This window comes from Triticum aestivum, chromosome 5A, assembly GCF_018294505.1.
Source record: "Triticum aestivum cultivar Chinese Spring chromosome 5A, IWGSC CS RefSeq v2.1, whole genome shotgun sequence".
NCBI classification, from domain to species: Eukaryota; Viridiplantae; Streptophyta; class Magnoliopsida; order Poales; family Poaceae; genus Triticum; species Triticum aestivum.
In genome coordinates, this window is record NC_057806.1 from 572,130,464 (window position 1) to 572,144,654 (window position 14,191).

At 49.8% G+C, this 14,191-nt stretch overlaps 1 protein-coding gene across 1 annotated transcript; it reads left to right on the forward strand.

Moving 5' to 3' along the window:
• Positions 1–2,036: 2,036 nt before the first annotated feature.
• LOC123101575 (uncharacterized) lies at positions 2,037–4,552 on the forward strand. Its single transcript, XM_044522960.1, has 8 exons — positions 2,037–2,131; positions 2,239–3,010; positions 3,099–3,242; positions 3,319–3,462; positions 3,562–3,808; positions 4,071–4,163; positions 4,265–4,354; positions 4,468–4,552. The coding sequence occupies exons 1-8, from the start codon at positions 2,037–2,039 to the stop codon at positions 4,530–4,532; spliced, it is 1,650 nt and encodes a 549-aa protein (XP_044378895.1). The 3' UTR covers positions 4,533–4,552.
• Positions 4,553–14,191: the final 9,639 nt, after the last annotated feature.

Sequence of the window (14,191 nt, forward strand, 5' to 3'; positions counted from 1 at the left end):
TCGCAAGTCTCTTTCAGAACCGTTGTTTTGGGTCGAAGGCATATGCTTGGCAAAAACTGGGGAGATGGACCTTGGCCTCCGTGTGTGCGTGTGGTTAATAGTGACGTGACAGAGCCAAGAGACGAGCGATGACCAAAGCCGAAATGACAGAGGCACGAGGCTAGTTTTTCCTAGGACGTTTGATTATAGCATGGGCGCATGGTGAGCATGCCTAGTCTGCGGACACAGGTGTGCCTGTCGCATGGCACATGCATTCAATGCCTGCTCGCATGTCTCTCGTTTGGGCATGTCGTGCATGTGGCTGACTACAAGAACAAGCATGTCATGCATCTTGACGAATGAGGCATCGGCTGGTGTGCTTGTTCAGTGTGATGGTAACCATCAAGATGATACATCATTGCTCATTGATCAATTCGACGTTTAAAATGCGAGTTTCGAGAAAAAATTAGCAAAAAAACCCTGCACAAGTTCATCTTGGCGGGGATTTTCCTGATAGTTGATTGGCAAGTGCCTCGGCTAATTGTGTCATGGGCAATGCATAGCCATGCTCGACCGACGCGTGCTGTTGGCTGCATGAAGTGACAGGTGATGGAAGCGCTGCTACCAAGATTTCTTCACACTGGACATGATGATGCTGCTTTTGCGGAGCGCATGGCATGGCAGTTGGCTGACAAGATGTATGCACAGGTCCAACGCGCCGTCCATGTGTTCCCGTTTTAATACGCACAGATAGCCATGGCCGGAGGGGTGGAGAAAGCCTGGTAGCTAGGCGTCGCGTGTGTGTTCCTCATCCACAAAATTCAAATTTGAACTCCACCCCCATGTGCCCCTGCTTGTTTGAATTTTGAACTTGGTTGCTCTGGAGGGAAACCAAAAAATTTCGCTCTGTATATATACAGGTGGCGCGGAGTAGCGAAAATCCATCAAAACCAGTAGAAGATGGCGCCCAACAGCACGGTTTCCCCAGCTTCAGTGCTGACCGAAGCGTCCAGCTCCACACTGACACTAGGCGGTGTGCAGGTTAGTATTTGTAGTTAGGAACTAACCATGGCAAGCAACCGATCTTGTGCAATGCACTTACAAAATTGTCTTCCATGGTCAGGTGCTTAGTGATGGTGTAGGTTTGGATGGTCTCGTTTTCCCTGATCCGTTGTCTGTTGTTGACAGCCTTGCTGACGAGGTCTCCGATCTTTACCAAGTTTTGATTTGTTTTTCATCAGAGCGCCTTGTCTGACTACAAGTTAACATGAATAATCGTTGCGTAGGCTAGTGTAATGGCACAAGGACCGGTGATCGACACGGAGATTGCCTTAGGTGCACCGGCAGTCGCTACTGTGAGTTTTTCCCGGTTTTTGAACTGCCATTATGAAAGTTCTTGCATGTGATCTAATTTATGGTGGTCATTTTTTTGTTTGCAGGTTGATCATGCCGTGGACGTCCCTGATTGGTGGTTGGAGAAGAGACATCAGATTTTGACCCTTGCGCTATACCTGCAAGTGCGGTTGATGCATGCGAGCTGTTGTAGGGGGACCAAATGTCGGTGACAGGTGCTAGTGAAGATGGGAGCGAAGAAGATGATGCAGAGAGCCCTCCATGCAAGCGTGCTAGAATATGAAAATTCCACAATAACATGTATTAGGTTAATGCATGCACATGCTTGTAGCTGCTTGTACTGCTTTTGCTGATATGTAAGCGGAGTCTCTCTAAATAATGGAAGTATTTGGCACGTGCATTTTTCCGTGTTTCGAGTGAATTACCTGGCCGTTCGATAGAAAGATGTCGTTGATTGACCCTTTTTTAATTATTATTATTTTTTGTTGCAAAAAATTGCTTCATGCAAAAAAACAAATATTTCTGTGTTCTGTATTCTAATAAGATTTACCTTTTTTGCTTGATTAGTTAATTTAAGCGGGGCTGGGAGCTTAGTTGAATCACACTAGAGCAAGAGTGTGGTGCCTCCAGACGGCATACGTGGCCCACTTTCTAGCCACTTGGTCAGGGTGTGGACGTGAGCACAGGGGCACTAGTACCGGCGCATGTGTATAGAAACAGCTCCCTGGACCGGAGCCTCCCAGCACAAAGAACAAGCACAACTGTATCTGGGGCTTGGGGAGAACGAGAGAAGCAAAAGGTATGTGCTAGTGCTTCCATGGCCTCTCGGTTTTCTTCTTCCTTCGGATGTTCCATTTCCTCGAGTTCTCACTTGCTCCTCTTCTTCTCTGGTGTGCCATTGTGCAGATCACTGTTCCAGATGGGCCGGAGGTCCAAGCTGTCCTCGCCAGCAGCTGCGATAGATGGAGCTTCTTCCTCAACTATGGTGCCCGTGAAGAAGGTGCCCGCACTCAACACGGCGTACAATTCGGGGATGCTGCATTCCATCGCCGGAGACTGGAATCCAAACATCAAAGGTGTGTTTTCCGGGATAGGCATGGAGGAGCTGTGCAAGATCAAGGACATGGGCAACAATAACCGTATCTTTAGCATGTCCATGTTAGCTAGGATAGATCCTAAAGATATGAAGATGTATATGGGCGATGGGAATCATGTTATTGTCAATTATAGGGAGGTGGCGAAATGTTTAGGGTTGTCGCCGTGTGGTAGGAAGATAGATATCCCGGGCGGGGTTTACTTAGCGAACAGGGAAGGCTTGCTAGAGAACTTGCATGCCATCTTAGACACCACCATGTCTAGGGCAAGTAGGATCCCTGTCGTCAAAGTGAAGAAAATCATACAAAACGCAAGCAAGGTAGCGATTGTAGGAGCAGAAAAGGAGAAGATGATAGTGGCATGTACAATCATAGCCGCTTCAACATTTCTCCTGCCTAGGGGAGCACACCCCAAAATTGCCAATGAAATCCTTCCGGTCCTAGCTGAGCCGACCCAAATCTCCGATTACGATTTCTGTGATTATGTTGTGGAGGGGTTGAGAGAGGGTGCTGCCAAGCTTAGGGAGGATCTCCTGCATGACCCATCTCAGCTGAGTCTCCAAGGGTGCCTTGTCATCCCTCAGGTTAGCAAAGTGCTACCGGTTCAATATTTGCAAAAAAAATTGGGTGTTTTCTCACGCATTTGCTCTCTGTTTTGCCTATAAAATGTAGATCATTTTCTATGATTACCATGAACACGGGATGGAGGGACGAGAGACCCTGTCGTTCCCTCGCTTGGCCTCGTACTCGGATCTGATGATGAAACTGCAGATTCGCAAGCATGCAGCAAGGCATGGTGTGGCCGCTGGATTTGAGGTACATTTCTCGCCTTAAATGAGGCTTCAATAAATACAGTGTGGTTGCTAAGATTCACTTTGATTGTTCCCTGCAGGCAGTGGATGTCCCCAGGTCGCCGGTAATCAATGCCGTTTGTGGGAGCGCAACTCAAGAACATGGCTGGGCCACGCCAAGTTCTAGTGTGCATGCTCCTCCTACTGGATTTCGTGTGGACCATGCGACAGAGATACCACGAGAGGTTAGTTATTGAAATTTGTTCGCTTGTGAGACTAGATGCAAGTTTGTCCTGTTGCATTAACTAATTTAGTTGTCTTCTTCTTGCTATCTCCTGTCCCAGATTCTTGATGCGTTCAAGGAGGCAGTGGAGCATCAACTGAAGCAGCGTGAGCAGGAATTCATGAAGATGGTAGAGGAGACACAAGTCAAAGTGCTTGTAGAAATCAAGAGCAAGGCAGATGCTAAACGGCACAGAGACCCGGAGGACACGCTTGGCGATTTCATGGATCGAGTGAAGAGGCAAGCTCCGATGGCTGCCGCATTTCCTAATGTGAGCCAAACCTCGCATCGGCCCAGGGTAAGTACAGGTAATCTATGTCACAGATCCAAGGATGAAAAAAAATAGTTTATGCTGGTATGGTAATGAGTTGTTGTCGCTTGGAGGTGCTAAGCCACTTCCTGTTTACGTGCGCTTGCATGAAAACGGGCCATGCATGCATGCATGGTGGGCCATGCGCCCCTGCCGTGCTTGGGAAATAGAACAGCGGTCGTGGGCGCATTGATTTCTCGTTAATTAATGATATGACGGTAATTAGCGTGGTGGACTCATTTTTTTTGTTTCTCTGTTAGATATTACGCAAGATCTGGCTGAAACCTCAAGGGAAGCTGCTAGGGCTTTGATGTCAGTAGTTGTAGTTAATGAAGAGCCACGTGGCAACCCAGGTACGTTGTAGGTCATTACATTGAAAAAAGCCATTGACTAAATTAGTTTAGCGTTGGTACTAAACAATTTATATGTGTGTTTTTTTGTATATGTTTATTAGAGACGAGTGCGGTGGCGGGTGCATCAACGCGTGTGCAAGAAACTGACATCAACTCACAAGCTGCAGTGCATGTAAGTGCATATGGGAAAGGTAATAACCTTGACTAGTATTTTTTAACCGAGTTTGTTTCTTGTAAGTGCGATTTTGATTGGCCGGTGTGATTTTGGTACACTAAATGGAGTTTGTGCTATTTTGTTTTGCAGATGTTGCTGTGCAGGCTGGTGTTGATGAACCAATGGAGAAGACTATGATCGTGGACCACAAATGAAAGGGGATGGCTGTAGAATGTAAGTGACGCCATTATTTTCATGTTTTGAATAATGCATCTGCAAGTTGCATGAGCTCACTTGTTCATTGATACGTCTCCGTCGTATCTACTTTTTCAAATATTTTTGCCCTTGTTTTAGACTCTAACTTGTATGATTTGAATGGAACTAATCCGGACTGACGCTGTTTTCAGCAGAATTGCCATGATATTGTTTTATGTGCAGAAAATAAAAGTTCTCGGAATGACCTGAAACTCCACGGAGTATCTTACAATAAATAATAAAAAATCCTCGCCAAAGATGAAGACCAGGGGGCCCACACCCTGTCCATGAGGGTGAGGGCGCCCCCTCTAGGGCGCGCCCCCTACCTCGTGGGCCCCCTGGAGACCTCCCGACTCCAACTCCAACTCTATATATCTGCTTTCAGGGAGAAAAAAAATAGAAGAGAAGATTTCATCGCGTTTTATGATACGGAGCCGCCGCCAAGCCCTAAAACCTCTCGGGAGGGCTGATCTGGAGTCCGTTCGGGGTTCCGGAGAGGGGGATTCGTCGCCGTCGTCATTGAGGGATTCCTGGATTAGGGGGTGTTCGGATAGCCGGACTATACCTTCAGCCGGACTCCTGGACTATGAAGATACAAGATTGAAGACTTCGTCCCGTGTCCGGGAGGGACTTCCATTGGCGTGGAAGGCAAGCTTGGCGATACGGATATGTGGATCTCCTACTATTGTAACTGACTTTGTGTAACCCTAGCCCTCTCCGGTGTCTATATAAACCGGAGGGTTTTAGTCCATAGGACAACATACAGAACAACAATCATACCATAGGCTAGCTTCTAGGGTTTTGCCTCTCCGATCTCGTGGTAGATCTACTCCTGTACTACCCGTATCATCAATATTAATCAAGCAGGACGTAGGGTTTTACCTCCATCAAGAGGGCCCGAACCTGGGTAAAACTTCGTGTCCCTTGCCTCCTGTTACCATCCAGCCTAGACGCACAGTTCGGGACCCCCTACCCGAGATCCGCCGGTTTTGACACCGACATTGGTGCTTTCATTGAGAGTTCCTCTGTGTCGTCGCCGTCAGGCTTGATGGCTCCTACTATCATTGATAGTGATGCGGTCCAGGGTGAAACTTGTCTCCCTGGACAGATCTCTGTCTTCGGCGGCTTTGCACTGCGGGCTAATTTGCTTGGCCATCTGGAGCAGATCGAAAGCTACGCCCCTGGCCGTCAGGTCAGGTTTGGAAGTTTAAACTACACGGCTGACATCCGCGGGGACTTGATCTTCGACGGAGTCGAGCCACTGCCGAGCGCGCCGCACTATCGCGACGGGCATGATCTAGCTCTGCCGCCGAACAGTGCCCTGGAGGCCGCACCCGCATCGGCTTCGACCCTTAATTCGGAGCCAACTACGCCGATCGAGGATGGGTGGTTGGACGCCACCTCGGGGGCTGCGATCCCAACGACGATCGAGCCGAACACCAGCCCCGCACTCCGCGAGACTCATGATTCCAAGGAGTCAGACTCTGAACCTTCCGCACCCCTGCCGATCCAATCCGATTGGGCGCCAATCATGGAGTTTACCGCCGCGGACATCTTTCAGCACTCGCCCTTCGGCGATATTATGAAATCACTAAAGTCTCTCTCTTTGTCAAGAGAGCCCTGCCCGGATCATGGCCAGCAGGATTGGGATGCGGAAGACGAAGAAATTTGACGCCCACCCACCACCCACTTTGTAGCCACTGTCGACGATTTAACCGACATGCTCGACTTCGACTCTGAAAACATCGACGGTATGGACGACGATGCGGGAGGCGAAGAAGAACCATCGCCCATAGGACGCTGGACGCCCACCTCATCATATGACGTATACATGATGGACACACCAAAAGATGACGACGAGGAGCGGAAGGACGCACCGAAGGCTTGTTCCCTCGAGAAGCAGTCAAAGCGGCGACGCAAGCGCCGCCCCAAATCCCGCCTCGACAGAAATAATGATCACACAGACCCAGCGCTGGAGCAGGGCGAACCGCTGCCGGACAACGGCAATCCGGATAATCAAACCGAACAAACAAATTCTATCAAGGATAATAGTCCAGACGACATAACGCCGGACAGGCACCCGGAGCAGCAGAATGCCCGTAAAAGGCTTGTTGCCACCGCGAGGAGTCTTAAAAAGCAGAAGCAAAGGCTCAAGGCCGCGCAAGACACACTCCAAATCAGATGGAGTAAAATACTCAACACAGCAGCGAGGTACGGCGACAATCGCCCCTCCAAGAGCTACCCAAAGCGGAAGCTGCTACCTGAATTCGATGAGGAGGCCTCAGACCCCCCACAACCAAACATCAAAGCAGCCACCTGGCCGGATAGACGACCCCTCTACCAACACAAAGCGGCATACAACGCCACTCACAATACAACACGCGACCCATGCGAGGGCTCGCACCCAAAGGACGGCGCAACAAGATCCATCTATGGACCATACAAGCGCGCCCCAGCATACAATGCAACACAACAAACATCTGAACAACGCGGTACACCCAGCTACAGGGGTGACGCACACCCCCTATGTTTCACCGATGAGGTGCTGGACCATGAATTTCCAGAGGGATTCAAACCCGTAAACATAGAGACATACGACGGAACAACAGACCCTGGGGTCTGGATTGAGGACTACATCCTTCATATCCATATGGCTCGAGGAGATGATCTCCACGCCATCAAGTACTTACCCCTCAAGCTCAAAGGGCCAGCTCGTCACTGGCTTAAAGGCCTCCCCGAAAGCTCCATTGGAAGTTGGGAAGAGCTCGAAGACGCCTTTCGGGCAAATTTTTAAGGGACTTATGTCCGACCTTCGGATGCGGACGATTTGAGTCATATAACTCAACAGCCCGGAGAGTCAGCCCGAAAGCTTTGGAACAGGTTTCTTACTAAAAAGAACCAGATTGTCGACTATCCGGATGCCGAAGCCTTGGCAGCTTTTAAGCATAGCGTCCGTGACGAATGGCTCGCCAGACACCTCGGCCAAAATAAGCCGAGAACGATGGCCGCATTAACAAGCCTCATGACCCACTTTTGCGTGGGTGAGGACAGCTGGCTAGCCAGATGCAGCACCAGCGACCCCAGTACATCTGAAGTTAGAGATGGAAATGGGAAATCATGGCGCAGCAACAATCACAAACGCCGGAATAAAGAAGACAACACGAAGGGCACGGTAGTAAACGCCGGATTCAAAAGCTCTTGGCCAGGTCAGCAAAAGTCGCCCTCTAAAGGCACCAGGGATGAATTGTCCAGCCTCAACAAAATTCTGGACCAAGTATGTCAGATCCATAGTACCCCTGGTAAACCTGGTAATCATACCCACAGAGAATGTTGGGTCTTCAAGCAGTCCGGCAAGCTCAACGCCGTACACAAGGGGGAGGATACACCAAGTGAAGACGAGGACGAGCCTCCCAAGCAAGACACTGGGGAACAAAAGAAATTTCCACCAGAAGTCAAAATAGTAAACATGTTACAAGTGATCAAGGGAAAAACAACGCGGCACTCCCAGGAAAATATATCCAAGTGTCTATCACCGCGAAGTCCTGCCACTGGTCGTCTCAACAGATCACTTTCGACCATCGTGATTACTCAGCAAGTATCCGACGCGCATGATGGGCTGCCCTGGTATTAGACCCAGCAATTGGCGGATATCACTTCACACGAGTCTTGATGGACGGTGGCAACAATCTAAACCTAATATATCAGGATACAATCCGCGGGATGGCGTTAGACCCAACAAAAATTCGCCATAGCAATACTACCTTTAAAGGAGTAAAGCCAGGCCCAGGGGCTCGTTGTACGGGCTCCCTCCTACTACAAGTTATATTCGGCTCCCCCGATAACTTCCGTCGCGAGCATTTAACCTTCCACATCGCTCCGTTCCAAAGTGGCTATCAAGCACTGCTCGGATGCGAAGCTTTCGCTCGCTTTAATGCAATACCACACTATGCCTCCCTCACACTCAAGATGCCCGGTCCACGTGGCATCATTTTAGTGAACGGAAATATCAAGCGATCTCTGCGCGCCAAAGAGAGTGCAGCTGCCTTGGCAGCCGCACACTAAAGGCGCCCGGACCAGCGAAAGCATTCAATAGGTCGTCAAGACCTCAGACACAACTAATCAAGTCCGGCGCCGCTATTTATACCGAATAAATCGTCACACCCCTATTTGTCAATACAAGGGGCTCAACGCGCACAGACAAGTGGCAATTTTTTCTCATCTTGAATTATACATGGTTTTTTTAAAAACTATCTTTTTGCACGACAACTTTTTCACCTAAATTCCTCTCTTTTACAGACGATCATCGTGCTACACCCGTCCAGGATACGGCATAACGGAGACACAGGCGCAGACGTGCAGCAGGGACCCGCTCCAAGGATTCTTTTTAGATTAAGACCCTGCAAAAACCTTTTTTACTGTCTCTTGTTGACACATATCCACCGTTGAGAAGGATGCTGACGTCTTGGCATGTGGCCATGCCAGAACAATGCACGTACCTGGACACAAGGGGCTTCTTACAAAGGCCATTATTTAGGCCCGGTTTATACCACAAAGACCGAATACCTTAGGGGTGTTCGGCGTCGCGAGTTTGGCCCTATATGCATCAGCTCCGAATCATTGTCTTTGGTCAAATGTTGGGTTTGCCCGGATCCTGTGTTTTGGTGCCTTACGTTCCGCTTTACCGGCTAAGGTAGCACTAGGAGAACTACTGCGATTGTGCCCTGGTTCATCCGGACGAGCACCTCAGTAGAGAAAGCTGAAAACTGACTGTCATGATATAGCGTGAGACTGGTCAACCACTCGATGACCTGTTGGAATGTTAGAATTCCTCCGCCTTAAGGAAGGGCCATTTTTCGGCCAGGCATGTACGCACCCCGGGATCGGGAGAGTGCGGAGCCACCAGGGGCTATCTAGTAGCCCCACTGTCAAACTCCTATGGCTAAGTGAAAGTGCTAAAGCATTATAGTTCGGTTGACTCGCTCGCTCCGCTATCACCTCCTTAATAGGACCAAGACGTTGGGTTAAGTGTGAACGCATGTTTTTTGCGAGCACCTCCGCATTATATGTGTGGGGGTTGAAGCCGACGGCTGCAATCTTTCAGGTTATACACATGTATACATAAACGGCCGCCCAGGAGGCATCATATTACTTTCAGGCAAAAGTATGAAAATAGCCTTATAAAAATTTATAAAAGCATTTCGCTTACAATGAGATTACATATCACTCAAACATAATATTTTTTGAGCACTGGTTCTCTATCAAACGAGCACCCTCAAGAACTTCTTCAAAGTAGTGCTCATCAGCCATTCGGCCTATGGCCGAATCCTGCGCTGCAACAGTGGTAGCATCCATCTCCGCCCAGTATGCTTTAACACGGGCAAAGGCCATCCGTGAGCCCTCTATGCACGCCGACCTCTTCATCACATTAATGCACGGCACCACGTCAAGGAACTGCTGCACCAAGCTGAAATAGCTGTTCGGTTTTGGCCATTACGGCCATAGCTGATCCACAACAGACCTCATGGCGAGTCCGGACAACTTATTCAGTTCGGCCCATTCGGCTAATTGGTCAGTCAATGAAAGCGGACGCTTGGGAGAATGGAATTGTGTCCAAGACAGCTAGTCCACTTCACGGTCCGTCTGACCCTGGAAGTACTTGGCCGCATCGGCAGCGCTCGCCGCCAAATCCATATACACATCCTCCGAACTCCACAGCCGATCCAGAGGGGCATACCGTGGATCTCCGAACTTCCTCCGCAACATAAATGATTTCCCAGCTACAATATCCCCGGCTTCCCGCAGCTCCTCCTTCTTCGCCCTCATAGCAGAGCGGATGTCTTTTCCCGTCGCAGCAGCCTTCTCAAGGTTCGATGCCTTCGCTAGGTTTTCCTTTTCAAGAACCCGGCAACAGTCGGCGGAGGCTTTTAATTCTATGGCCATCTTGGCCATCTTATTTCGGCTCTCGCCATGCGCGGCCTTCTCGGCTTTCAACTCTTCGGTCGCCTTCAAAGTAGCCGCATTACCAAACCTCGCTTGTTCCTTGGCTCGGGCAAGTTCTGCCCGCAAGGCTTCAACAGTGGCAGCTCCATCTGCAGTCACAACATATTAAAGATACTGGCATCATGCTGCTCTTACTATGTGGCATTTACCAGATAATGACACTTACCATGTGCCTCGTCAAGCCTTTTGTTAACAAGCTCGATGTCGGCGTCTGCCGCATCCAACTGCCGTTTTAAATGGGCAAACTCGCTAGTCCGGCTAGCCACCGGAGCTTCCATCACCTGCAAGTAGAGGCAGTATGGTTATTACCTGGGAATATGATCCTCTGTTCGTCGTCATTTCCGACGACAACCAGAGTCTCAGGGGCTACTATCTACACAGGGTACACCTAGCATGTGTAGGACTATCATACATTATTTTACGTACCTCAAAGCCTATCAATAGACTCATAAAAGCTTCATGCAATCCGCTTTTGGTGAGATTCTCTCCATCACCGTATTCATCAGCATACGGTGTTCATCTGAGATGGCCGCTCGCCCCACCAACTCCCTCAGAACATCCGATCGCACACCAGACGGTGCCGGACTCTTTTGTCTACTCTCTTCGGGAGCCAGACACTAGGAGCTTCGGGGGTCAATGGGATTATCTTCTGGCCTCACCGGACTCGGAGAGGGCCTCCGCGACGACACTTCGGGGTCGCCCGCTTCCGGAGCGGGGGAGTCCGGAAGAGGCGTTTCGCTCTCCATCATCTCTGGAAAAAGATCCCCCGAAGACGAGCTCATTTGAGAGGGGCTAAGGCCCGAACTGCAAAGATATATGCGGTGGTTATTTTCTCAGAAGAAAAAGATGGCATACCTGTACTATTAAAGTATTTCGGGTCACTTACGACTCGCTAGAGAATTGATCCCCCCATGGACTTTGTGCGGCAAAAGCACCCCCCAAGGTAGGACCCTCTGTGGGAGACTTCTTCTCCCGTTTGGAAGCTTTGGCTTTTGAATCCCGGTGCGCAGTCCTTTTCCTCCTCCGGTTGTCTTCCTTCATGGAGACGCTCGCTCCCTCGGTTAGAATGGGCAGCGTTGGGGGCCCGCATCCGCCCGTGTTATCCTCCCCAGTATCTTCCTTCAAGGTCTCCGGGCAAGGTGCGACCTGGAGCATCTTTTCCAATACCGGATTGTCCAAACCCTCAGGGAGGGGGGCTGAACACCGAATCAACTTCGCCTTTGTTAGCCAGTCCTGGTCAAAAAGCAAACTCTCAGAAATAACTTCGTAACAAATGAGAGATAGTATGTTCGGCCGGAAGATTCCTTACCTGTTCGGCGGCGCGGTTACTGCTCAGGCCCACGTCCTTGGTGATTTCCGGACACTCTACCTGAGGTCCGAAGAATGACTTGTACATCTCCTCGTGCGTTAGGCCGAGGAAATTTTGAATGACACGCGGTCCCTCGGGATTGAACTCCCACAAGCGAAGGGGCCGGCGTTTGCAAGGCTGGACTTGACAAACCAGCATAACTTGTATTACCGCAACCAAACTAAAATCTCCATTGAAGAGATCTCGAATGCGGCTTTGCAGTATAGGCACGTCCTTGGCTGGACCCCAGCTCAGACCTCTGCTGATCCATGACATCAGTTGTGGTGGAGGGCCCGAGCGGAAAACAGGGGCGGCCGCCCACTTGGCACTTCTAGGAGCCATGATGTAGAACCACTCCTGTTGCCACAATTCAGAAACCTCTAGAATGGAACCTTTGGGCGATGGAGCTCCTATCATCTTGCATATTGAGGCACCTCCGCACGCTGCATGTTGCCCCTCGATCATCTTCGGCTTTACTTCAAAGGTCTTGAGCCACAAGCCAAAGTGAGGGGTAACCCGGAGGAAGTCCTCACACATGACAATAAATGTCGTGATATGAAGAAAGGAGTCCGGAGCTAGATCATGGAAATCTAGCCCGTAATAAAACATCAAACCCCTGACGAAAGGATCTAGAGCAAGGCCTAGAACTCGGAGGAAGTGGGAGACGAACACGACGTTCTTGTTGGGTTCGGGGGAGGGGACGACCTGCCCTCGGGCAGGCAGCCGATGTGAAACCTCGACGGTCAGATACCTGGCCTCCCTCAACTTTTTGATGTCTTCTTCTGTGTCGGAGGAAGGCATCCATCGGCCTTGAAGGCTAGATCCGGACATGATTGAAGGTTCGGTGCACCTCACCTGAACTTGGGGTGTTTGAGCTTGAGGTGGGGGAAGGATTCGATTGAGCACGGGAGGGAAAAAAATAAAAGCCTTGTCCCTTTATAAAGAGGGTGAATATCAAGCGTCCTCTCCGTGGCTGTTTGGGCTTGCCTATAGTCTAGGAGTCCTAGAAGCAGTTGGGTTACCCACGCCCGTATCGATGAGAATCCTGGAATAAGGGGACACGATCTCTGCTTTAACAAGACGTGCCAAGGAAACCGCCTCGCATGACACGCTGAGGTGGGACAATAAAACGATTCGAATAAAGGCTTGGCTGTGGTGCGATGTCACACTACGAAATACGTCAGCGGATTAGATTTGTGTAAATATTATTCTCTCTATGGCAATATGTGGAAACTTATTTTGCAGAGCCGGACACTATCTTTGTGTTCAAAATCTTCTATGAAGTACTTGGAGGAGGAACCCGCCTTGCAATGATGAAGACAATCTGCGCGCCGGACTCGTCGTCATTGAAGCCTGGTTCAGGGGCTACTGAGGGAGTCCTGGATTAGGGGGTGTCCGGATGGCCGGACTATACCTTCAGCCGGACTCCTGGACTATGAAGATACAAGATTGAAGACTTCGTCCCGTGTCCGGGAGGGACTTTCCTTGGCGTGGAAGGCAAGCTTGGCGATACGGATATGTGGATCTCCTACCATTGTAACCGACTTTGTGTAACCCTAACCCTCTCCGGTGTCTATATAAACCGGAGGGTTTTAGTCCGTAGGACAACATACAGAACAACAATTGTCAGTGTCAAAACTAGTGGATCTCAGGTAGGGGGTCCCGAACTATGCGTCTAGGCCGGATGGTAACAGGAGGCAAGGGACACGAAGTTTTACCCAGGTTCGGGCCCTCTTGATGGAGGTAAAACCCTACGTCCTGCTTGATTAATATTGATGATATGGGTAGTACAAGAGTAGATCTACCACGAGATCGGAGAGGCTAAACCCTAGAAGCTAGCCTATGGTATGATTGTTGTTCTGTATGTTGTCCTATGGACTAAAACTCTCCGGTTTATATAGACACCGGAGCGGGCTAGGGTTACACAAAGTCGGTTACAATGGTAGGAGATCCACATATCTGTATCGCCAAGCTTGCCTTCCACACCAAGGAAAGTCCCTCCCGGACACGGGACGAAGTCTTCAATCTTGTATCTTCATAGTCCAGGAGTCTGGCTGAATGTATAGTCTGGCCATCCAGACACCCCCTAATCCAGGACTCCCTCAGTAGCCCCTGAACCAGGCTTCAATGACGATGAGTACGACGCGCAGTTTGTCTTCGGCATTGCAAGGCGGGTTCCTCCTCCAAGTACTTCATAGAAGTTTTTGAACACAAAGATAGTGTCCAGCTCTGCAAAATAAGTTTCCACATATTGCCATAGAGAGAATAATA

Bases quoted from the DNA above. Each gene is read 5' to 3' on its own strand.
- LOC123101575 (XM_044522960.1), top strand. From the start codon at position 2,037: ATGTGTATAGAAACAGCTCCCTGGACCGGAGCCTCCCAGCACAAAGAA. The intron at 3,011-3,098 runs GTTAGCAAAGTG...TATAAAATGTAG, and splicing joins GGTGCCTTGTCATCCCTCAG to ATCATTTTCTATGATTACCA. The intron at 3,463-3,561 runs GTTAGTTATTGA...CTCCTGTCCCAG, and splicing joins CGACAGAGATACCACGAGAG to ATTCTTGATGCGTTCAAGGA.